This window comes from Panthera uncia, chromosome D4 (genome assembly GCF_023721935.1).
Source record: "Panthera uncia isolate 11264 chromosome D4, Puncia_PCG_1.0, whole genome shotgun sequence".
Classification (NCBI taxonomy): domain Eukaryota; kingdom Metazoa; phylum Chordata; class Mammalia; order Carnivora; family Felidae; genus Panthera; species Panthera uncia.
In genome coordinates this window covers 57,039,153-57,063,058 of record NC_064807.1, presented here as the reverse complement: position 1 = coordinate 57,063,058, position 23,906 = coordinate 57,039,153, and the positions used below count along the sequence as shown (strand labels likewise).

General features: G+C 50.8%; 1 protein-coding gene across 1 annotated transcript in view; it reads left to right on the top strand.

Moving 5' to 3' along the window:
- Nucleotides 1–556: 556 nt before the first annotated feature.
- PAX5 (paired box 5) overlaps nucleotides 557–23,906 on the top strand; it is a 191,577-nt gene continuing 168,227 nt past the window's right edge. Inside the window, exons 1-3 of the mRNA XM_049626509.1 lie at nucleotides 557–1,528; nucleotides 14,932–15,097; nucleotides 20,541–20,738. Of these exons, the coding sequence (XP_049482466.1) occupies nucleotides 1,483–1,528; nucleotides 14,932–15,097; nucleotides 20,541–20,738 (410 nt within the window). The 5' untranslated portion in view covers nucleotides 557–1,482. The remainder of the gene's footprint in view (nucleotides 1,529–14,931; nucleotides 15,098–20,540; nucleotides 20,739–23,906) is intronic.

The window sequence follows — 23,906 nt, the reverse complement described above, 5'->3', positions numbered from 1 at the left end:
GCCAAGAGTCCTCCTGCAGAGCGCTCCCCCGCCCTGAAGAACCTTGCCCCTGCGACCACCCCACAGCGGGGCCCCACAGACTTCCAGTGGCCAAGCCTTGCAGCTGGACTCGGGACTGGGGAGGGGGGAGGGGAGTGAAGTTTTAAGCCTGGGCCGAAGAGAACGGGCTGGACGTGCCACACCACTGCCCCGTCTCTCTCGGGCTGATTTCCCCTCTTGGAATCAAGTCCCGGGTCTCGGGGCCGGGCCCGCCGCAACGTCTCCGGGCTAGAGGGCAAAGGGATTCTATTTATGGGCCGGGGTAAGGTGTCCAGGACTCCCGCCAATCTCCAGGACCTCTGAGATGGTTCTGCTCAGCTCGGGCGCTCCAAAGCCGAGGCCCGGATTTTATCTCCATCTTATAACCTCTATAAGCTCCGGGCCAGAATGGGACATGGTTTGGGAGGGAGCTCTGGGACCAGGAGGCTGAGTGGGGACCTGGGGGCTTTAGGGTTCTGGCACTACCCTAAAGTCAAGGACCCGGCAATGTTATTAGAGCTGCAAATTGGGGTGGGGGTAGGATTTCTGGGGGCTGGCGCCGCCCTAGGGGTGAATCTGAGGAAACTGGAACGCCCCCCTCTACGCCTGGCGACGCTGCTTGCCTTTGCACCCCCTTCAAAAACACCTGCTTGGCGAGGTGGTTATTTTTTAAAAAACAAAAACCCGGCCTGCACCGGCCTACGCGGCGGGGCTCACACCTAGAGGAGTCACCCGCACAGGGCCTCGACATCGAGACATCGAGACGCAGGGGTTTGTAGAACGTGCGGCCACGAGGCCAGGGCTTCCCGGCTTGCCTTCGGTCCGCACCTTCTCGTGGGCGCGCGGGCTAGCGCCCGGCTCCGTTTGAACCCTTCCTTCCCTCCCCCCAACCCCCTATAAAAGTCCAGGGCGGCGCGGCAGCCGCACTGCTGCTCTCCCGGCCTCCCGCACTGCTCCGGCCCGGCTCGGCCCGGCCCGCCCCGTCTGGCCAGCTGAGCAGGCCCGGTGGCACAGCGCGGACACCCTTTCCCTGTTCGGGGCCGGCAGTGCGGGGCGGCACGCTGGGGGCGCGGCGTGTCTGGGGACATCTTGTGATGTTGGCGAGAACAGGACATGATCTCACATGGCGAGAAGCTCTTTAGTTCCTTAATCATTTCACGGTGCCTTCGGACGCTTTTTTTCCACCTAAAACGTTTAGTTTCAGCTCAGTGATCAGCTACCCCAGCTCGGCGGGGGAGCGGAAGGCTTGAATTATTCCGACCTGTGAGCGGCCCCTGGCACCAGAAAAAAAAAAAAAAAGAAAGAAAGAAAGAAAGAAAAAGAAAAGAGAAAGAAAAAAGAAAAAGAAAGGGGAAAAAAGGAAAAGAAAAGAAAGAAAAAAAGAAAAAAGAAAGAAAAAGAAGCACACACAAAAAGTGGAAACTTTTTCCACCTGTCCACTTCATCAAGTTCTGGAAAATCAAAATGGATTTAGAGAAAAATTACCCGACTCCTCGGACCGGCAGGACAGGTAGGACTGCGATCCGGGCTTCAGGCATGCTAACTCCAGGACCCAGCCGGCTCTGGTCCTCACGCACGTCGGCCCTGGGGGAGGGAGTGAGCCGCATTTTCTCAGGGATTGACTGCGTGTCTGTCTGCGGCGCGTTTTTTATGTCTTTTCACCAATTTGTTCACACACTTCTGCATCCGTCCAAGTATCTGTGAGTTTGTGTTTTTCTCTGTTACTGTATGTCTATCTGGGGGTCTGAAAGTTCATTTGAGTCCGTGTGTTTACATAGGGGCTCAGAGTGTGCGTGAGTGACAGTGAGTTTGTGTGTCCCTGTATGTGTATTTTCAAAATGTCTGTGTGCCTAAGAATTTATGTGCCTGTGTGTATGCGTATCCTTATATTAATGGGTGTTAGTCATGTTTATGAGTTGATATTTCTGGGTACTGTACTCTGCATATCCAAAATGTGTGTCTGTGAGCCGAGTGTATGTAATTTGGAGAAGTGTCTCAGTGTACATCTACTCCTTTAAGGGCTTGTGTTTACCTGTCGTATCCCAAGTGCCTTTGGCAGTGAGAATGAGGTGGTTACGCTGACTCCTCCATTTTTGGATGCCAACAGCTGTTCACTGTGTACATGCCAATGTACACAAGAATGCCTGCCTGGAGGCACAGAGATGGATCTAGGGCAGTGGGGTTCTGTTGTGCTAAGCCTGCGGATGGTCAGGCTGTGGTCACATAATGTTGGAAGAACCCGGAATGGAGGCGTGATTTCAGGGAGGGCCGTCCCTGGGTGTGTGGGGTGCACTGCTTCACTCTGTGGGCTCTGTTGAGTCTACCATTTGTATGAAAGTGTCTCCTGTGGCAGGCATAACCTTGGCGGGTGACAGCAGGCAACCTACAGGCTAGTTGTGACATTTCTAGGGACCTCCAGCCTGCCTTCACTTTTTCCTAGACAAGCCTTTGACCATGGTGTGTGTGTGTGTGTGTGCTCTTGCGCGCACGCTGTGTGCACGGGTTTTATCTTGTGGGTGCTGCTCCAGTGGAGGAGAGCACAGTGGGTGGACATGTATGCCTAACCTGGGCATCCAACTCTGGTGCCTGTATAAACACGGGCCTTCCTGGCACAGAGCTTGGTGTGCCACCCACAGGCCCAGGCAGTGGTAGCAGAGTGTGTTTATATCTAAGAGGAAGTGGCAGGCAGCAGGAGGCCTCAGTTTGCCCTGAGGTTAAATCTGGGCATAGGAGCCTCTTTTACGCATTAGGCTAAGTGTACTAACCCCCCCACCCAAACACACTCCTGGCCCTGCGGGCAAGAATTCCACTTCCATTATCCTCGTGGATCTTTGAGGCCGTACCTCCATCTCAGCCTTAAATACTGGTCAAAAAGCAGAGAGAGAGAGAGAGAGACAGAGAGAGAGAGAGAGACAGAGAGAGAGAGAGAGACAGAGAGAGAGAGAGAGAGAGAGGTGGACTTTAACTCTAAACCCAGACAACTCCCTGCACATACATAGGTTTCCAAAATTGTAACAGGAGAAATGAGGACAGAAATCTAAGAGGTGGGGAATTAAAGCGGACTCCCCAAGGTTAAGGTGCATCAGGAAGGGAAAGGAATCGGAAACCCCCTCTGCTCCATCCCCTTCCTCCTTCCCCACTGGGGTCCCTCGGAGGGTAGGACTCAGAGAGTCGCCTGCGTCGGAATGAGGACTAGGTGTTGTGTGTATGTCGGGAACGGGTCAGAGGCATGTGAGGCTCCGAGGGAGGGTCTGGGTGGCTGGCAAGGCAGCCTCTCCCTACGAGCTGTCTACCCAGAATGTAATTCAGGGCGGTCGATGGGCTCTTTGATTAGTTCAATCGCCTGAATAATCGTTTAATCAATAAAGCATTTCATTCCTCAGTGAGGCGGACCTGGGTGGGGCTGGGGGGCCCTAGTCTGGCCCGAGTTTTAAAATCTGGAGAGCCACGCCCCATCTTCTCCTTTGGGCTGGGGTAAGGGCCGCCTCCTCTGGCAAGGGTGGACATCTCAGGTGACACTACACTTCCGCCTGTCTGCACCAGCCTGCGCCCCAACTGGGGGGAGAGGAGACAGCTGAGAAGCTGGCCAGGCTTGGGGCATCTAGGTCTGGTTCTAAGGGATTTGTGTGGGCTTCTCCCATTTGTCAACTTCGAAGCCTTTTATGGGCCACTTGACCTCCTTTTCCTTCCTTCCAACTGTATTCCATTCCCTCTCTTGACTTCAGTTTCCCCATCTGTACAATGGGGAAGGAGTATATGCCCTTTTTGCTCCAATTCCAAGATCAGGTGAGGTCAGCCTTGAGCAGGGAGCCACTTAAGGACCCTCCTGTCTAGCCTCTGATCATTGTGGTACCAAAAAGGAAAAACTGACGGCAAGAGAGGGGCAGGGACTTGTCTGACATCATACAGCAAGAAGTACAGGAGTAGGTACTACAAGAAGTACTACAAGGAGTAGGACTGACAGGTGACTTCTCTGCCATTAGACCTCTCATTCTTGCTGGGAGAGGAGATGGAGCCCCACCCTCCAAAGGCCCCCGTGGAGAAAAACTATTCTTGGCCAAGCTAGCTTAAGGAGTCCAAGGCCAGGAAGGCCAGGAGAGGCTGAGCACTGTCTGGGCATTGGCATCTAGCACCCTAGCTCTGGGATGAACGTGGTGGAATGATAATAATACTCCCTAGCCATGGATCTTCATCTTTCACAACTTTGGGAGGCCTCATCTCAGGGGTCTCTCCATTAGACACATAGGGAAGCTGAGCCCTAAGAGAAGGGGCCTGTAGCCTGAAGACTTTGGGAGAGAGGAAGGTAGTTCCAGAACCCCTGGCCTTCAGGGTGCACTGGTAATGATAACAAACCCTGACAAAGGCAGTTTACGTGGTTCTTGAAAAATTTTGTTAAATTCTATTTTTCACATACTTAAGTGATTCCTACAGAAAGACCCTGATCCAGTGCAGGAATCACACAGGAATTCACTCTGCCACCACTAGCTGTGTAACCCGGGTCAGTTGCTTTCTCTCTTTGATACTTTAAAAGTGAGGATTAGACCCAGGGTAGGTGGGGGTGAGGGTGGAGGTGGGAGGGAGCTGGCTGCCTCTGTTGGAAGAGCATGTGTCTCTTGATCTCTGGAGTCTTGATCTCAGGGTCATGAGTTGGAGCCCCATGCTGGGTATAGAGATTACTAAAAAATAAAAAATAAAATAAAATAAGGGTTCGAGAGAGAGGACCTAGTGAGTTAAGACAGCGATAGCAGCAGCATCTTTGACGCCCTCAGACTGAGCAACTAATCTGAGCCCTGTAGGCCTCCCTTCACCTCAAACAAGAGAAGGGAGATGGGCTGGAGGAGTAGATTTCAAGCCCCTAGAGCCCTTTAGCAGTCCCAAGCCCGGACTCCTACGTCCCAACTCCTGCGTGGCGGGTGGGGCTGACTGGGCAGAGAGAAAGAGGAGGAAGGGAGAGTATGTTCTGAGTGAGGGCAGGTTGCTGGCTGAATCTCGAGGTGGACGCTCCTCTGGAGGTATTTTGGCCTCTCATACATTCTCAATGGGCTTTTTTTTTCAACAGCAGAATTTTCAAAGGCGATTCGACTTCCATAAATTGAGTTCCTTCCCGGATGGTTTCCTTTCCCAGTCTCCTGCCTCCAGTGCTTAGCACAGGGCCTGCCGGCTCTGCTCAAAGTTGTACCGTTGGGGATCGTAACCCCGTGACTGTTGGACACAGCAAGTCCCGACCTCATTCAGTGCCATCGTTGAGACCAACTCCCTGCTAGTCCTTTCCATCTCTCATTGCTTGTCTCTCTACTAGTCTCACTCAGACTCGTGGGCTCATGAGCCCTCGGAGGCACGACTGTGGCGCCGAAGCCCGGCTCCTTCATGGAATTGCTGTGTAATCTTGAACTAGTTCTATAACTTGTCAGGGCCATCGTTTGGTGGCCTGTAAGGCTGGGCTAGGTGGCCAGGATGTTAGGTCTGGTGGTGCCTCTTGGCGTTAGAAGTTCCCAGAAGACGGCTGCCTTGGAGATGGTGAATAACCCCCACCCAGAGGGAAACTTCCTCTGTCATGGGCACCTGTCGCCCAACAAATTAGGCAGCCCAGCTAAAGCCTGTCCTGAAGCAGCACGCCTCTGTGTGAAGTGGGAGTCCAAGCTATTCCTGCTCAGTTAATATCTGTGGTTCCATCCCTCTCCGGCAGTACTTCCAAGATTCTGTCCAAGCTGCACAGGTATTGGGAAGAAAACTGGTTTGTGCCGGCATATCCTAACTGGGTTCTTTGAGTTGGCAGCATCCACACCCTCACCTCTCCCCCAAACTCCCTGCCATCCCAAGAGTGGCTCTCTTCTGAGAGAGGTTCCCAGCCCACAGCCTTTCCTCTACCTTAGACTTTCTACATGACCTTGGACAAGTCCCTCCTCGGCCTCAGGTTATGCATCTGAAAAATGGGGAAAGCAACGCCTCAGGGCCCTTTTGGCTCTAAGACTTTAGAAGTTGTGGTTCTAGGCCCGGACTCAACGAGTGTGGCTGGAGGTGTCCCTCAGGGTGTCCCCACACTCCCGCCTCTCCGGTGGGAACGCTGAGCCACCACTTCAAATTTTAGTCAGTTTTTATGCACCTCGCGCCACCGGGTGGAAAGAACATGGGAACCAGGATGAGTAGCTCCTCTGCTTTTGCAGAGATGGGGGTTTCTGCTTCAAGACGGGGTCAGGTTTGAGGGGGTGGGAGAGGGATGGTGGGGAGGTGGTGAGGATCGGGACCTGCACGGTCCCAGACAAAGGAGAGACAACGCAGCCACTCCACCCCAATGCACACCGCAGCCTTCTGGGCCCCAAGAGGCCGCTTGGGGCCGTTTTGCGCAGCTGTGCCCTGGAGGGGGTGGGGATGGTGTCAGCACCGGAAACTTATCTACCGGTTAGGGGCAGCTGTGTCTGGGACAGTAACAGAAGGTGAGACCGAAGGCTAACTCAGTGTAGGGAAGTGGCGCAGAGGTAGAGAGAAGGGAGACTGAGGCAGAGAATGAACCAGGATTCCTCTCAGGAGCAATCAATCTGTGCTCTGTCTTCCTTACAAGCCTAGGTCTGAAGAAGTTATCTCAGAGCCCCTTTTTATGTTTAATATCAGAGGATCATTACTTGTGAATTACAAATGGTGGGTTTGGGGACCACTTCCATGAGCTGCTGGGGCTGGAATCTTCAGTGTATTTGCCAGTGCCTCCTGGGTGTAGAATGTCTGTCACATGCTTCCTTTTCAAAGTCCATTCCTTTGCTTGTTGTCTTCTGGACCAGGAGAGTCTGTTAGAAATGCACGCATTTTGTCTTAAAAGCAACAAGAAATTTCCCGGAAAAGGGAAGGAGGAGTTTTCTCTACAGCAGCCTGGTGTAGCACGCCTGTCTTGGAGCAGCCCTTGCAGATAGAACTCGCCTGCCCACCTGCCTGCTTCAGGCATTAGCCTGAAGTCCAGCCTCATTAGCACTGGACTAACAGGACTGGCTTCATTCAGTTCCCAAGAAGTCTTGCGTCAGATGCAGTATTACTCCTGGAAACAGAATCCTTCAGCTGCGCATCACTAGCCCCCAAAGCATCTGGCAGTTCCTGGTCTGAAGCTGGAAACAGAGGCTCAGGGCTCAGTGCTTGGACAACCTGGTCCAAAGCCTCAATTAGTCTCCTCTCCCAGGAGCACCCTGATTACTAACTTTAAAGGGGTGTGAGATTTCTTTCCTCTCAACGTCTCTGCATTTCTGTTAGCTCAGAATTGGGGTGTCCTGGGGGTAAAATGAGGGAGGGAGGTGGACGAGGTGGCGGCGGCAGCGGCTTAGTAGGCTCTTGAAATGTTTAAAATTGTGAAATGTTTCCTCTGGAAGGAGTTCCATTAAAAACTAGGTAAGCCAACTCTACCCATTTTACAGATGAAGAAACTGAGCTCAGAACCGGGTAGATGTGCTCACACTGCGAGTCTATTGCGAATCTGGTGGTGCTTAGATTGAAAACCGGATCTTTTACTGCGCTCCGATTTTTCCTCTAATATCCGTGTGTAGATTTTCAGGAGACTATTCCTCCACCCTCCCCGTTCACCTCCCCATCCCCACTTTGGCCGCCCCAATCTCTTAGGGCATTCCAAGTTCCCAGCACTGCGGCGGGGAGGTCAGGCTCCCGCGGGATCTTCGGCGGGACTCTCCAGGCCCTGTGTAGATCCCCTTACCCCTCCCCCCATCCGCGCTCCGCTAGGCCTTCGCCCCGCGCGTTTGTCAATGAACGTGGCGCCGCCGCCTGGGCCCCGCCCCCCCATTCTCTCCTATTGCCCAGGTGTCCGCTAATCAGGCGGAGCCCGCCGGTTGCTTAGCCAATGGGACGCTGTCTCGGGCCAGGGCCGGCTGCCACAGCTCTGATTGGCTTGATGAAGCGTGATTGGCAGGTCAGCCCCCGCCTCGCCCCCGCCCGGAGGGAGGCTGAGCCCCGGGCGGCGCTGTCCACACGCAGCGGGTCCTGAAAGCGGCTCCGGGGCGGCGCGGTGGCGCACTGTGCGCGCCGAGCAGGCGGAGGGCTAGCGCCGGCGGCGGCGGCGGCGACAGCGCGGGCAGTCAAAGCCGACAGCGGCTCCATCTCAGCACCGGCAGTCCCAGCGGCCTTGGTGGAGAGGACCTTCCGCTCTCTCGGTCCCTCGCTTCACGCCAGGGGCAGGCGCGGCGGCCGTCCCGGAAGAGGCAACTGGAAAACAGTGGAACCAGACCCCTGAGAGAGGGCAGCGGGGCTCGAAGAGTTGGTGGGCGTGAGGCAGATACTCAGGCGAGGAGGCTACTGTCGCTGTTGTCCCCATTCCTGGTCCCAGCGATGGGGGAGCATCGGGGGCCGGGGGAACTTTGAAGGCAGAAGCTCCGGGGGTGTGAGAGCTGCAAGCTCCTGGGGACTGAGGAGTCACGGCCCCAACGTCAGTGACGGAAGCGTCTCCGAACCCGCCGGGGCCCCAGCGCCGCCAGAGAGGAAGTTCTTTGCAACTTCGTCCGAGACGTCGGAGAGCCGAGTAGAGAGAGGCTGGGGCTGCAACTCCAAGCCCCAGAGATTCAGAGAAGCAGAGAAAGGATCCGGTGGAGACCGAAGGGTCGAGGAGAGACTCCAGAGGCAGCGAGGCCGCGGAACCAGCCTGTCAGTCCGCGGGCCTCGCTGCCCCCTGAGTGAAGCCAAGGGCCGTGTGTCCCGAAGGCCTCCTCAAAAGCCGCTCCTACCGGAGGCCGGGGGCTCTTTGCCGTCCCGGAGACGGGCCCCTACGCTATGCCCCCGAAGCTGCCGGCTGCTTGGCCGCAGCTACTTCGGCCTGAGTCCGCAGCCACTGCCTGAGCCAGCCCGAGAGGGAAGCCACCAGGACTTGGGCGCCCCGCTCCCAGCCGGACGGCACTAGCACCGTTTCCCGCCTCTAGGCGCAGCTCTCGGCGATCTCCAGCGGAGAGGCTCTGAGAGAGGCCCGGCAGCTCCAGCAGCGTTTTCCGAACCCAGATCGCACAGAACCCGGCCTGGCGGCTCGGCTCCCTAGCCGCGCTGGGCAGCCCCTTGGCGCCGGGAGGCGGCGGCGTGGGCCGGCCTGCAGTCTGGAGCGCCCCGATGGAAATACACTGTAAGCACGACCCGTTTGCATCCATGCATAGTAAGTAGGCGGCGAGCTCGCTTCTCTCACTCTCCGGCGGCCGGGACGGGGTTGGGTGTGCCGGACCGCGGGGCAGGTACCAGGGCCAGGAGGACTCAGGACTTCCGTAGCAGCGCAGTCAAGTTGGCAAAGTGCAGTGCTCCCAGGCAGGGCATGTGGAACGACGCGCCTGGTTGTCCGACCCAGAGCTCGGCCAGAGCACCTGGTACCGGGAATCCCGCCTCCAGCAACGCGTAGTGTAGGCAGCGAGTTGCAGCCTCTCCAAGGGCTCCGGGCAGCAACATCCCCGCGTGTTGGGAGAATCCTGGCTAGGACCTGAAGAGGGCTCCAGGCCTGGCTAGTTGGAGGGCACGAAGTTGTAGGAGAGGTCAGTCTAAGTCTCAGACAGTGCCCCACACCCCAACCTGGGGTGGTGCCTTTTACAGCCGTGGGGCATCAAAAGGGACTGAGGCTTGGAGGGAAATTGGGGCCCTGACCAGCACCTGTGTACTTGTATGTGTGGAAGAAAAGGCTGAGAAGTAAGCAAGGACACCAAGTCCAGAGCTCTAAAGGCGCCCTGGAGTTGAGGAGTGGGATCTGAAAAATCAACAAAGTGGCGTTCCCTCATGCGAGCTTAGAAGCTGCCGATTCATACAGAGACCCTTAAAGACACTATCAAGTCCTTCTCTTCAGGACACTTGCCTCATGATGGCTTCACCCCTTAAAAAAAAACCCAGAGGTCAGTTAAGTCTAAACGGCCACCCCCCCCCCCCAACCGTGGCTTCTGTAGGAGACGGGAAGGGTCATTCTGGGCACAGGCGAGGCTGACCCAGCTGCCTGACCCTTCGGGATCTGCCAGTTCACCCTTTAGCACAGCTTCCTGTGAGATGAGCGCTTCTCTCATGGTGAGTTAACGCCGGATTAGATTCAGAGATTTCAAGGAAATTCCAAGTGGAACGAATCGCGTTTCCCTTCTGCTCACTGCAGAGCTGGGCCGGAGCAAGGCGCCAGGCTTTGGCGGCATCTAGCAGGGTAGCCTGCTTGAGTCCCCACGGGCAGCAGGTCAGGGAGTTGCTCCCGGACTGGGAGCTTACCCAAGCCAGGTTTCCTTCAGACAGCCCAGGATCCTGCTTACTCAGCCGTGAGTCCCCTATTTAACAAAGGCAGCACAGACCCGGCTGGAGAGAAGGCAAGCTTCCGAGGCGGATTTGTTGGTTTCTGCCCTGGAGGGCCGAGTGGCCTGGTAAGCAGGGAAATGCTGATATAACCGGCAGGGGCTGGTTGCGGGCAGGTCAGTTTCTCTTTGTGTCAATTTCCCGAGTGCAAGGTAATCCGCCAAAGCAGCGAGGAGATTTGCGAACAGAAGCAGTTTGCGCTGGTCCTACCCCAAACGATTCTTCACCATTTGGGGCCTGTGCCAAAACGGTTTCCAGTCCATGGTGACCCCAGCGTCCCTGGCAGCCCTCTCTGGGGCAGACTTGAGCCATGCTCTGGGGAGGATCTGTTCTCGCAGAGCGAGCGAGAGAACAAATGAGTTGGGGTCAATACTCTGAGAGGTGGACAAGCCTTTAGCTCAGCTAAGGGGCGATTGGGGGACAAAATGGAGAGGGTTGACCCCTGCACTCCTCTCCTCGCCAGCCACAATTTACAGAGTCTCGCTGCCTCCTGCGGAGAGCCAGGAGCCCCAGAAGTCGTGCCGGCCCTTGGGGAGATAGCATCAGAACCAGTGGTCTCCTGGCTTATGCATGAGGGTGGAGAAGGCAGCTCCTTCCAGGTGCTGGTTAGCCAACCGAAAATGCCAGTGTCTCTGTCCCTCCTTGTCCCTGCCTTCATCTGCCCCCTCCTCGAGAAGTGCTCCCTCCTCCCATTTTCAATCATCCCGGCTGCGTGGTGGGGGGCTGGGCCCCAGCCAGCCTAGCTTTCAGAGCTGGCTTCTCTGGAAGTGCCTTGGTTCTGACGCCTAAAGCTATTTGCTTGTACACTGTAGGCCCACCCTGGCCCCCAATTTGTTGGCTATTGAGGGGGGTCAGCTTCTCCCCCTGCTTCCCCCATCTCCCCCATTCCCCGTGGAGCAGGACATCATCTGTGGGGAGGTGGTATTGGGGGAGGGCAAGGCACTGCTGGGAAATTGGCTTCTGTGTTCTCTTGCCCCTACTCCCTATTCTAGACTCATCCTTTTCATCAGCACAATGGCCTCCCACCATCCCTGCATAGATGTCTCCTTCCCCCAGGTAGGGTTTCCAGTTATAAAGCACTTCCATGGGCAATCTCCTACCTAAGTGTCATCTAAACCCTCTGCTACACCCATTTTACAGAGTATGATAATTGAAGCCAGACAGACAAAAGGACTGACAGGAAGTTTACATGGGCAGAGCTGGAGCTGATTCTTGGGTATCCTGGATTCATGGAAGGGGAGAGGGAGGGACTCAAGATTCCAGAGAGAGGGCAGTGGCCTGAGTGAGTACACACATGTGCAAGACACTCTCTCTGTCTGGTTTCACTATACCTGTACTCATGATCGGACTGTCCATCTGTGTCAGCGCCTGTCTGTCGGTTAGAACCCATTAAGGAAATTTCATCCCTCGTCTTTCCTTGTGTCCCTGTTTGCATGTCTGTGTGCCCCTTCATTTATCCTCTCTGGTGCCACTAGGAGGAATTTCAATAACCCTGTGGGGTTCTGGAGTTCAGTCTTCCCTCTGAGTCAGCAGAGACCCTCTCCTCAGGACTCTTTACCCAGCCATGGTCTTCACGATTTGGATAGGGTCCCTGGTGGGTAGTATGTCCTTATCAGGGCCTAAGGAGCATCTGTGGAGGCCAGCCCTTCCAGACCAGAGCCACAGAGGCCTCAGGGTATCTTCAACCCTTCTCCCCTCACCTTCCTCCAAACCCTGAATAGTCTTCCCTGTGGGGTCAGTATCTGTGTGTCTGTTTCCTGGTCTTTGCCTTGATTTGTTTGCATCTGTCTCTGTGCCAGGCTCTCTGAAATTTCTACTTGGCCTTGAGAAGTGTAGCTGAGAACATGCACCGCTCAGGAGGTGAACCCTCACCCAGCTAAGGTCCATAGGAAGTAGAGGCTGGGACTTGGGTCCTCTGAGGAGATGCAGGGCCGGAGCCGGGGTCCCAGAAAACAAAGATTCTTCTCCAAAGAAGTCCCCTGTCTTCCAGATACCCCTTTACTGGACTTCCTCCATTTTCTCTTCTGGTCTTCTTGCCTCCCATGTACACCACACTCACCTTTCTTTTCCTTGCCTGTACTAGCTGATCCATTCCTTTTTCTCTTCCTCTGCCTTTCTAACCTGAGGCTTCCCTTCTGGGCTCTCTGTCCTTTCTGTCTGTGTCATTTAGTTCCTATGCATTGCATCCTTCCCCTCCCTTTTCCTCTCTTCTTTCCCCATCCTGCCTCCCTCTTTCAGGCCTCTGGTTTTACTTCTTTCTAATCTCAGGGTAAATGGGAGACACTGTCTTCTCTGAGCAGGTAAATTACCTCCCTACCACCCTTGAAATGCTCTCTGTTGGATAGGACTGTGACTTAGGCAGAAAGGGCCCACCTAAGTGAGTTTGGGAGTCTTCCCAGAAAGTTGAGGGAGATTGGGGGCTCCAAGGTCATCCTGAGTCTGAGGTCAGCTGTGGTTATTGGATCGGACTCTGGAAGAACATTGGTAGCCTTGTCTTTGTGGTCAAAAGTAGAGAGTTTGGGGCCTTGCTGCCACCTAGAGTGTCCGACCCTGGGGGTTTTTCCCTGGTGCAAACGGCCCCCGAAGCTCACAAATGTCCTGCAGGACTGCTCTTGGAAGTTAAGTCCTCTTGAAGGTTGCCACTCTGTTTTGGGCAGAAATTTTACATTGCCAGTGGTATAGGGAACAAGCGATTGCAAATGGGTCACAATGCCTGGGCTATAGGTTATCTCAAAAGTGCTGGATGCTTTTGGCTTCCTTCTTGTCCTCTCAGATGGGCTTGTACCAATTTTGAATTTACTTTCTTCTTCAGGCCAGCCTGTTCTTTAAAGATCTGTACAATCCTTTTTTATTAGATGCTCCCAACCCCAGAACAAAGCCTTCTTAAGGCCCTCAACCAGGGGTGGCCGCAGTCTTTCTGTTTTGGGTGAACTACGCAGTTTTCTTTCTAACTGCAAAATCCTGTTGGGGATGGTTTTCCTTTTTCTTACGTTTGGGGTGTTTTAGAACAATCAAAACCAATGAAAGCTCGTTTCAAAAATGAGAGAGAAATTCAGCTAGGAATTAGAATTAGGTACTGTCATTACCTATAAAATTATGTTTTTTCTTGAAATCAGTCTGAGCTTGGAAATTTGGGAAATATTCAATTAGGACCCTCATGGGAAACTTCAGTGAATAGCTTTGGCAGTTTTTAGGAAATAGGTTATGTTATGAGTGTCCCCCCCTTTTATTTCAGATGTCGTTCATGAACTTAGATAGTAATTGAGTGCTTGGTGGGGGATTGCTGAAATGAGGTGGCTATTTTATGTTTTAGAGCTGGAGACAGAGAGAGAGAGAGAGAGAGAGAGAGTGTGTGTGTGTGTGTGTGTGTGTGTGCATGCATGGGTGACATCTGAGATGCCCTAGCTTCCCTGGTACAGTCTAGTCCCAGGCAAGTCCCGGTTTAGATAGAGATTTCCCCATCATTGGCCTCTGAGCTGCCAGCAGCATTGATAAATGCTTGGACTTGGCTTTTGGCTTTTGGCTGTCCTTAGTGATGTCAGTTAGTGGCTGATTAACAGCCACAAGGTCAATGATGTTACATACTGGATGTTATATACAGTGGTGCTATACTGGATCACTCTGTGTTTACTGGTTTTGCTATTCATTTACTTGGATTCCTGTTTCCCTCCAGATGGACTTTGGTGTAAGAGGAGGGAGCTTATTGGGTGGAGGAGACACTTTCCTGGACTCCTTTTACTTAAAATCCATCTCAGAGCCCTTGTAAAACCTGGGACTCGGAAGCCTTCTCCAGCTTCTTTATTTCCCCTGAACCAACTTAAAGCTGCTTGTCATTTGCAAAACACTTCAGCAATTCCAAGGAAACTCTTTTATAACAAATCCTGATGTGGTAGAGTGGAATGTGATCCTCTGACCCATTTCTTTTGTGTGCTCTGAGAGGGTACAGTCTGCATGTCAACCTCACCTTTTTTGTTTGTTTATTTTTTGCCTTTACTGAGGGATGAGCCCCATCTTGTTAAAGAAAAGATTTTTATCAAGGCAGTGGTTGGGTTTTGTTTCAGTACTCTGCAGACACTATTTAAATTAAAAAAAAAAAAAATCTTTAGCCTTTGAATCAGATTGCTGATTAAAAAAACCCAAAACCCATGTTTCCCCCTGAGATCTAGGTTTATTGGAGTAGTTCTTTTCACTTTTACAGATATTTGCTAAAAGGAAAATAGTTATATTTTTAAAAATCTCTTTAGATTTGATGTATTCTAAAACATTTTCTCCCCAGGATCTTTCTTAGACCTCAGCATCATGCATGTAATAAGTTAGGTCTCCAGTATAGATTGGGGTCTTTCACATAGTCCATTGTTAACAAAAAATTACAAGGCAAATTACAACAAAAATTGAAGGATGGGGATGCTTGTTATCAATAGCCCGACTGGCTGAAGATGGACAAAGGCAAAGGTTAATTTTAAAAAGCAATCTGAGGGGCTCATGAAGCCTGCATGATCAGACTCCAGGCTCAAGATCTCCAGCCTGCGGCCATTTCCGATCAGAGGGGCTGTGGGCGCTTACAACACGCTTCTTCTCTCGTGTGACTGGTTCTAACCACCCTTTCTCTCTGCTTTTGTTTTTGATCTGTTTCAGGACATGGAGGAGTGAATCAGCTTGGGGGGGTTTTTGTGAATGGACGGCCGCTCCCGGATGTAGTCCGCCAAAGGATAGTGGAACTTGCTCATCAAGGTGTCAGGCCCTGCGACATCTCAAGGCAGCTTCGAGTCAGCCATGGTTGTGTCAGCAAAATTCTTGGCAGGTAAAGGCAGAAGCTGCAGGCTTCCCTTGATTTTTCAAATAACGACCTAAAACATGACCCAGTAGCTGTCCAACGTGCGGGTGTCATATTGAAAATCATGGTGGCACTTCACCCACATGCATAATACTCAAGAGTTTGCAAAGCTCAAGCCATTCAATTCAAAGTAGTCCTGGGAAACCCCTGTTTCAAGTGACATGTGGAATGAGGTGACTCAATCAGGAATGACATGTTTTCTGAAAGCCTGGTGAATTATTCCAAAGAACCCAAGAATAAGAGGTTCTTGGGAATTTCCCCTACACATGTTAGGTGAGTCTGGGGCCTGAGCAGGGCTGGGTGGAAAACCCACAAGTTATAAAATCACGTTATTAGAGTTCAGTGTTTCATTTTAATGTCTTCAAAAAGCACATTCCATTTTTAAAAGTCAGCTGTCATTTTCAGTTTTTGGTTATCACCAGCCTTATTATGTTGGGCTGTAGTATTTTCCTTCTACACATTTTGTTTCCTTTGTAGTGACAGGCATCTTAAGCATATATTAGAGAGGGAAAAAAACTCAAACGCTAACTCTCAAATCTGACATTTGAAAGTTGCCACTTGACCCGTCGATTTGCAGCAAGCAAAATACGAATAATGCCAATTCTCCCAGAGGGCTGTAGAGCCCAGCCTTTGAGCACTCCTGTGTGTTTTCTCAGGAGAGCTTCAGTATGGTCCAGGGAAGCTTGTTTTGAGAAGGAAACAAATCTACAGAGGCCAAGTGCCTGAGCCAGGTCTATCCAGCTAGTCAGTACTCGGACTGGGAAAAGGCCTCAAGGATTCTTAGACCATTGGCACCTTACCATACTGCAAAGCCAAAGCCACAGGCTTGTTTCAGGGCATGTGAAGTTGTTCGAAGTCTGCTCTGGCAGCCACGGGTGTTCTCAAGTTTAGTTGTTTAGAGCTGTCTCAGGATTTTTCTTCCTGGGTCAGAAAATAACTTTGGTCCTGTAGCTTGCATTATGATTTGAGAACAGATGCCTGAAGAGAAAATAAATATTTTGCAGTATGTCAGTGATATTGTGACTTTTTGCTTGCTCTCTCCCTTTCATCTGCTGGAATTTAAGAAATTCTTTTAGATGGAAGGAATAACAGTTTCTAACCTTGGGGAGCCTTGCTGGAGGCCAAAGGAAGAGGTTTCAAGGCCAGGGGTCTGGCGTCCCCTTTGGGGACCTTGATCCTTGTGTTAATTCCTTATCCCTTACCTACCTCGGGTCGCCTCAGCCAGGGAGGCTCTGGGCTCCACTCCTGTTTAACACTTAGCAGCGAATGAGCCCCAGCCAGAGTTCAAGGAGGAAGGCTGGACATTAGCACGGTGCTCTTGTTAGACGGTGGTTTGAGGCAGGAGGACGAAAGTGAGAATAAAAGAAGAAAAATACAGGAGAGGGAGATGCAGAGAAAAGAGAATCATCCATTTAAAAGAGAGAGACAGAAATAGAGAAATGAAGACAAGAAAGAAGGAAAGAGAAAAAGAGAGAGGAAGGAAATATTTGAGATTATCCCAGCGTCAGGCTTCGAGAGCCAAGTGGATCTTCGCTATCTTCTTGGGAAGCCTCTTCATTGCATTGAGGGAGAGAAAAAAGAAGGCCCTTCCTTTGTGTTTGCTGAGACATCGTTGCTGAGCCGACATTTTGCTAGCTATCTGAAATCTTCTTAGGACGAGATGCTGAGCCCTTCTTAGAGGGGACGTCCAGATGCCAGGTCCTCATGTTCTGGTGCCCCGAAGCCCTCCAAATCTCCCCTGGAGACCAAAGGGGACAAGGACCTTCCCAGGCACAGCCGGCAGCCTCCGGAGGCCCAGAATAGATTTGTCACTAGGTAGAGTGGCACTCGGAAGTTATGCGCCGCTCTGGTGCCTGGCCGTTTAAGTTGTCAACAATAAATTGGAATTTCATAGCTCATTATTTTCATAACTAAGAACCACAGTGGACAAAATGTCACTCTAATTAGAACTGCCTCTTAAGAAACAAGTTCAGCCCTAAAACAGTGTGACTGGGAATTTCTGAACTGGGCTGTTCATCCACTTATTTTATTTTATTTTTTCGGTTACCGAAGAATTTGATGGGTGCACTCAGAGCGACAGATTATAGAGAGTGTTGTGTGTGGTGGTCGTGGTTTTCAGAGGGTGCATGACAAGGCAGGCAGAGACCCTCGTCATCTTGGGAAGGTGGCGATTTGCCAGGAGTGTGGGCATTCAGTCCACAGAGCTCGAGGCTCAGGAGGGGCTGGAGAGGCACAGCCTAGTGGCATGTGAGGCCCATTTAAATCCACCCAGAAAGCCTGGCTCTTGTCTTCTTTCACTGGAGCCTGGCTGGGAGGTTCAGCCCGTTTGGAATTGGGTGGTATGTTACACAGTAATAAACACTCAGAGGATTTTAATCCGCAACACGTGCTTTTTATGTTTTGCAAAGCTTTTTCTTAACCATTCTGCATTTCTGCCCGTGTCCTGGGAGGCAGGCAGGGTAAACATCCTCCCCTTATTATACAAATGGGGTCACTTGGAGGCCCAGAGACGCTAAGTGATTTGGCCAAGGTCACACAGAGCCACTGACTAACACGCCCACCTCCTCACTCCCAAACGAATGTTCTTTGCACGGAACTACACTGTGTTGGTGGCTGCCATTTGTCTGTCGTGTGTAAGCCAAAAGGTGGCATGGCTGTTTTGCTGAGATGAAAGAGCAGTTTTTCCGTCTGATTCCTCACTTTATACAGTTGCCAATTGGGGTTTCCCCTGGGGTGCCAGGACTGCTTTCTAAGGGCCAGGCTGATGTGTCAGTCAAAAGGCAGACAGAGACCTCTTCGTGTGAACACCACAGCCTGCTATGGTTGGCACTGCTCAGGTGGGCTGGGTGGAGGGCCCCAGATCCTGCCACCCCCGCTGCTCTCTCAGCTGTGGCAGGAACAGTGCAGTCCCATTCGAGTGATTACAATTGGAGTACTTAGCCCAGGGTTGTCCTTGCGTCTGTAAACTGCTGCCCCAAGCCAGTGCCTGTCCTAACAGGTGCCCAGAGAGGAGTGAATGAGTGAATGAGTGAGTGAAAAGAGGTCTGCGAAATGCCTGGTAAACAGTAGAGCTTCCTACAATTGTCATCATCCCCATTATCATTTTAATTTTCACAATCAAAGCAGAAGTTTGCTCTAGTGGGAAGAGGCCAGAGTCAGACTTGAAAGCTGGGACCGCCTCTGGCTTCCAAAAGGAAGTTGGGCAAGGCACTTGTTCTAATCATCAGTTTCCCCTCCGTAAAACCCCGCTGGCCCCTTAGGATTGACGTGGAGATCCAGATAATTTGAGGCAGAACTCTGTAAATTTTAGAGCCCTGTGCTGAATAATGAGTTATTGTGTTGATAGTAACAAATGACTTTTTATTGTAAAATTGGAAGGATAATTGGAAGCTGCAGAGATTGCTGTGTGCCTTGATTTAGCTGCCTTTCTAAACTTCTGACAAAATAGTGTTTTCTTGGATGTTTCTTAAAGACTGTGACTAATAATTTTTCAGTAATTACAGAAGGGGGGAATAGGTTGAATTTTGCCTTATTGTCCAAATTTAAACATGACTCACTTTTCTCAATGAAAAACAGAATTTCCATGTCCATATCACTGCTCTCAAATTATTTCATCTGTTTCTAGAATCTCCATTAGGTTGGCCCTAACTAGATTTCCCCAGGCTGAGACTTTCAGCCTCTCTTTATTTATTTATTTTAAGTGTTTATTTATTTTTGAGAGACAGAGAGAGAGAGAGAGAGAGAGGGAGAGTGCATGAGTAGGGGAGGGGCAGAGAGAGAGAGAGGAAGACACAGAATCTGAAGCAGGCTCCAGGCTCTGAACTGTCAGCACAGAGCCAGACGTGGGGCTTGAACTCTTGCACCAAGAGATCAAGACCCGAGCTGAAGTCGAATGCTTAACTGACTACCCAGTGGTACCCTGACCACCCAGGCACCCCTCAGCATCTCTTTAAATGTGACTAGTCACTGGGTCTTGGGTAACACTTCCCACCCATCCCATGGGAGAATCGTCTCTTTGCCTTACCTATTATAAACTCTTTAGGTTGAAAATTTACCAGTCATTGGGGTGCATGGCTGGCTCAGTTGGTAGAGCACGTGACTCTAGATCTTGGGGTTGTGAGTTCCAGCCCGCATTGGGCATAGAGTTTACCTAAAAAAAAAAAAAATTACCAGTCAGTTCTAAAATGTCTCCTTAGCTAAAAAAAAAATCTCAACTACAAGATAATCTCTTTTGCAAGGGGAAGTCAAGAATTCCTCTGTAAATATTGAGAGACATCCAGTGAAGGCTCAGATTCAGAAAAGGAATCAAGTCATTTTTTTCCCTTGAAATGATCTTTCACGGCACTCTTCTCCCCGGTCTCGGTTTTACTGTAAAACCCTGACATCCTATTTGTGTTAACGAGGAAGAGCTGATAGCATGGAAATGTCCTTAGAAACAGCGATTTACCTCAGGGGAGGTCTCTGGAAGAGCTGCGGTGACTTGTGGTTGGTTTTTATTTATTTATTTTTTTGATTGCTTGGGTTTTGACTTGTATATAACACATATTTCCAGTTAACTCTGGAATCCAACATTTCCTTTCATTTTAGGCTAGGGCTATCATTGTAATCTTATGGCAAAAAAAAGTTGCACTTAAGGGATAGTGTCACAGAATGCAGATGGAATCTGCTAGGGGATGGGAGTACTGGTAAATTAAAGGTACAAGCCAACTTTCTGGGGGAAATTTTAGCTCGGGGGCCAGGCCACTGTCCTGATTTGGCCAATGGGCCTTGTGTGACCCTGGGCAAGCCTTTTAACCTTCATGGATCTCTGTTTTATACCTGTAGTTGGGGACCTGTTCATGCACTTATTCATTCATTTATTCATTCAAAATATTTATGTGCTTTAGAACTGTGGTGGGGATCAAATGGGAAAGCTGACTTCAAAGTTTTCTGTAAACTGTAAAATGATAGATAAATGTGATAGTTAATTAACTAATTAATGCATAGTGTCTGGACCAGCACTGTCCAATAGAAATATAACACGAGCCACGTTTGAAATTTAAAATTTTCTGGTAGCATATTAAGGAAGGAAAAATAAACAGGTATAATTGATTTTATATATTTTATTTAACCCAGTATATGAAAAATGTGATCACGTTAGCCTATGACCAGTATAAAAATTATTAATGAGATATTTTACCTTCTTGTTTCTATACTAAATTTTGACAATCTTGTGTGTGTTTTATGCTTACGGTACACCTCAATTCAAATGAGCCATGTTTCAGATGTTCCAAAGCCCCATATGGCTAGCCTAGGGCTGCTGAATTGGACAGCACAGATCTGGATGTTTTCTGGACAGAGTAGCTATTTTGTTGCAAACATCCATTTTGCTGGTTCCTCATGGCTAAGCTCCTTTCTGCTTGGGTCCTAGGTATTATGAGACGGGGAGCATCAAGCCTGGTGTAATTGGAGGATCCAAACCAAAGGTCGCCACGCCCAAAGTGGTGGAAAAAATTGCTGAGTATAAACGCCAAAATCCCACCATGTTTGCCTGGGAGATCAGGGACCGGCTGCTGGCGGAACGGGTGTGTGACAATGACACGGTGCCCAGTGTCAGTTCCATCAACAGGTGAGGGGCTGGTGCCTGTGGGGGGCTAGGGATCGGGGGGAATGGGGCATCCTGGAGGCTCTGTGAGTGCCTTTCCTAAAAGTCTGGTCTCTCCATTCATCCAGGCCCCTTAGGGGTTATTGGACAGAGGGGTGCTAATGGGGCTAGATTGATCTCGCTGTTGCCCTTCTTATCTTTCCAAAGTAAGCAGGGGTCCTAGGCTCAGGGAGGGAAGGCCATGTCAGTACCCAGGCTGCTTGAGAGTCTTCTGAGCCCAGAGTGATTTCTGTCACTCTCCCTTTACCGCCGCCTCTGTGTGTGGGACACTTAGCAGCAAACTGTTCTGATCAGGCCTTGACAAATGTCACTTCTTTGTCAGCCCGTGCTCAGGGTCTCCGCACTGGCTGATATAAATCAGAGCTTCCAAGGAAGAAAATCCCTGCCTCCAGTTTGGGCAGAGGTTGAGCCGTTGAATGTGGAAAACAGAGCCTGGACTTGAAGTTGAGAGATTTGGTTCCTTGTCCCAGTTCTGCCACAAACTCCAAGTGTCACCCTGACAAAGCTCTTCCTCTCTTTAAGAGCCCAGAACCTTGGTGGTCCTGATGTAGGTCAGTGATCTCTAAGAGTGACGTCCAGGACACCAAGATGCTGTGGAGTTAGGGAGCTGCTCTCTCCCCAGTTTCCCTCAATGTCACCCATGGAGAGAAAGAACCAGAGAAATACCATGAGTACCAGGCATGGGATCTTCCTGGGAGCCACAGCGGCACCTTCTCTGAAGTGTGATCCAGGATATATCTAATGGAGCTTTCAGAGCTTCCAAAAATTTCTGAAAGAAAGTATTCTATTATAGGGGCACCTGGGTGGCTCAGCTGGGCAGGCCCCCGACTTTGGCTCAGGTCACGATCTCATGTTCTGTGAGTTGGAGCCCCGTGTCGGGCTCTGTGCTGACAGCTTGGAGCCTGGAGCCCGCTTTGGATTCTGTGTCTCCCTCTCTCTGCCCTTCCCTGGCTCATGCTCTGTCTGTCTGTCTGTCTCTTTCAAAAATAAATAAACATTTAAAAAAATTTTTTTTAAAAGAAAGTTTTCTATTGTAAACGGCAAAGTCTCAAATCTGTTAAACCTATAGAAGTCAAGGATGAAGTTGTGAGGTGAACAGAAATGATTGTTCTCTAAACTCCACAAAGAAAAGAGAACCAGCTGACTGAAAACTTGAATGGTTCCCATTTCTCTAAGGTCACACACTACCCTTGTCCATGCAGAGCCTGTCCGGGCATAGCAGACCCCTCACCCCCCGGCAGAAAGAGGTGGTCAGACTAGAATGTCCCTGAGATCCCTTCTGGGCTTGCTGGTTGTTCCTTCTGTGATGACTCGAATGCACAGAATCACTGTGTAAGTGCATCTCTTGATGTTTTGAGACCTGCTATTTCATAAGCCATGAGCCTGTTTCCTTTCTCTCAGCAAGTCTTTATCTTGGTCCTGACATCATGTGAGGTACAGACCACAGAGAGGGGCACCAGGTACACTGTCTCGTAGTCTCTGTTCTAGAGGGCCTCCTTGCGTAGGATGGCATTCAGGCATGCATGAGAATTCTGGTCAACCTGAATTAGCTGAGGAGATAGCAACGGTTGTGGTGGGTTTGTGGTGGGGAGGGGGATAACTTCTGTTCTTCTGGGTTATGAGGGGCTCCAGTGTGCTTTGGGAGTCCCCTACTTCTGGCACGTTGCAGGATTACTGTCACACAGAGCAACATGACTTTTTCCCATGTCTCCAAGAGCCCTTGTGTGGAGTAAGGCATACAATGCCTATAGCAATGGGGGAACGGAAGCCTTCTCTTCAGAGGAACCTCCACCAAACCCATGGTCAGGCTTTGGGGGCCCGCAGATTTCCCAATGTAGGGTGTACGTGTAATTGGTGGTTTGAAAGATAACCCTAGGTTGCCTGTGGGGGTCCCAAGCTCCTAATGCCTGCTGTTGGCAGGCAGTAATGTAACAAGTGAAGAAGGCTAGGTATGAGGTGATAGGGAAAGGTGGGGCCTGGGGGAAACCAGACAGCACGAGAGTTACTGAAGGGGTAGGTGCTTCTCAGCTCCAGCCGAATGCCTCCAGGATTTTTTTTTAAGTTTATTTATTTATTTGGAGGGAGAGTGTGTATGCGCCCGCGAGCATGTGAGTCCACCAGCAGGGGAGGGGCAGAGAGTGAGGAAGAGAGAGAGAATCCCAAGCAGAGTCTGTGCTGTCAGCTCAGAGCCTGACACGGGGCTCAGTCTCCTAACCAGGAGATCGTGACCTGACCCGAAATCAAGAGTCGGACGCTCTACCGACTGAGCCACCCAGGTGCCCTCCAAATCTCCATATTATTAAATGGTGGCAATGAATTTCAGTGAAAAAAAAAAATGCCTTACAGGACGAGCATAACTCATTTGCAGGGCTCCAGCTTATATCTTCTGTAATACAAGGATGAAAACGGTCATCTATTTATGATGAATTTGCTTTAAATGTATTTTAGAAAAATATAACTGGAACACCAAGCCAGTGAGTGTGAACTTTATGAAGTATCCCTCCCATTTACGGTAAAGAACTCGTATTGCCTCATAAAGTAAGTCTAAGTCAAAACGTAAGTTACTTGAAAGGAAGATACGAAGTGAAAAGAGCACAGTGGCCCGACGGAGCGGTGGAGGCCGTGAGGCAGGACTTGCACGAGTGTCTAGGGAAGCCGTGGACCAGCTGGTGCTTTGTGCTTGGAGTTGCGCTGGGCGGCTGCTTGCTGGTTGCTGGGGCTGTGGCTAGCCTCAGGGGCTCTTGTGTGTCCACAGCGGTGGCTGTGCCTCTGAGGTGTTTTCAGGTCTGTCGTCTCCTGTAGCCCTCGAGGCTTAACTCTGTTCTTTGGCAGGTATAGAAACTGAGGCCCAGAAGAGAGGTGTAGAGGAATGATGATTTTGAGGTAGAGATGGGAGTAGAGTCTGGGTCCCCTGATGTTAGTAAGAGGAGGGCCTGTCTCTTTCCACCATTGCCCTGTAGGACTCTACCCATGACAGAACTGAGGATCCGAGAGCAAAGAGGCAAGGAGGAGTAAAACGGTCATTCCTACCATGTCCACGCACCTTGCAGCCTTTGCGCGTTGCTGCCTGTCTGCAGCTCCATCTGTGGCCCACAGCCCTCTCCTGGGCACCCTGCTGGAGGCTCTTCTCTG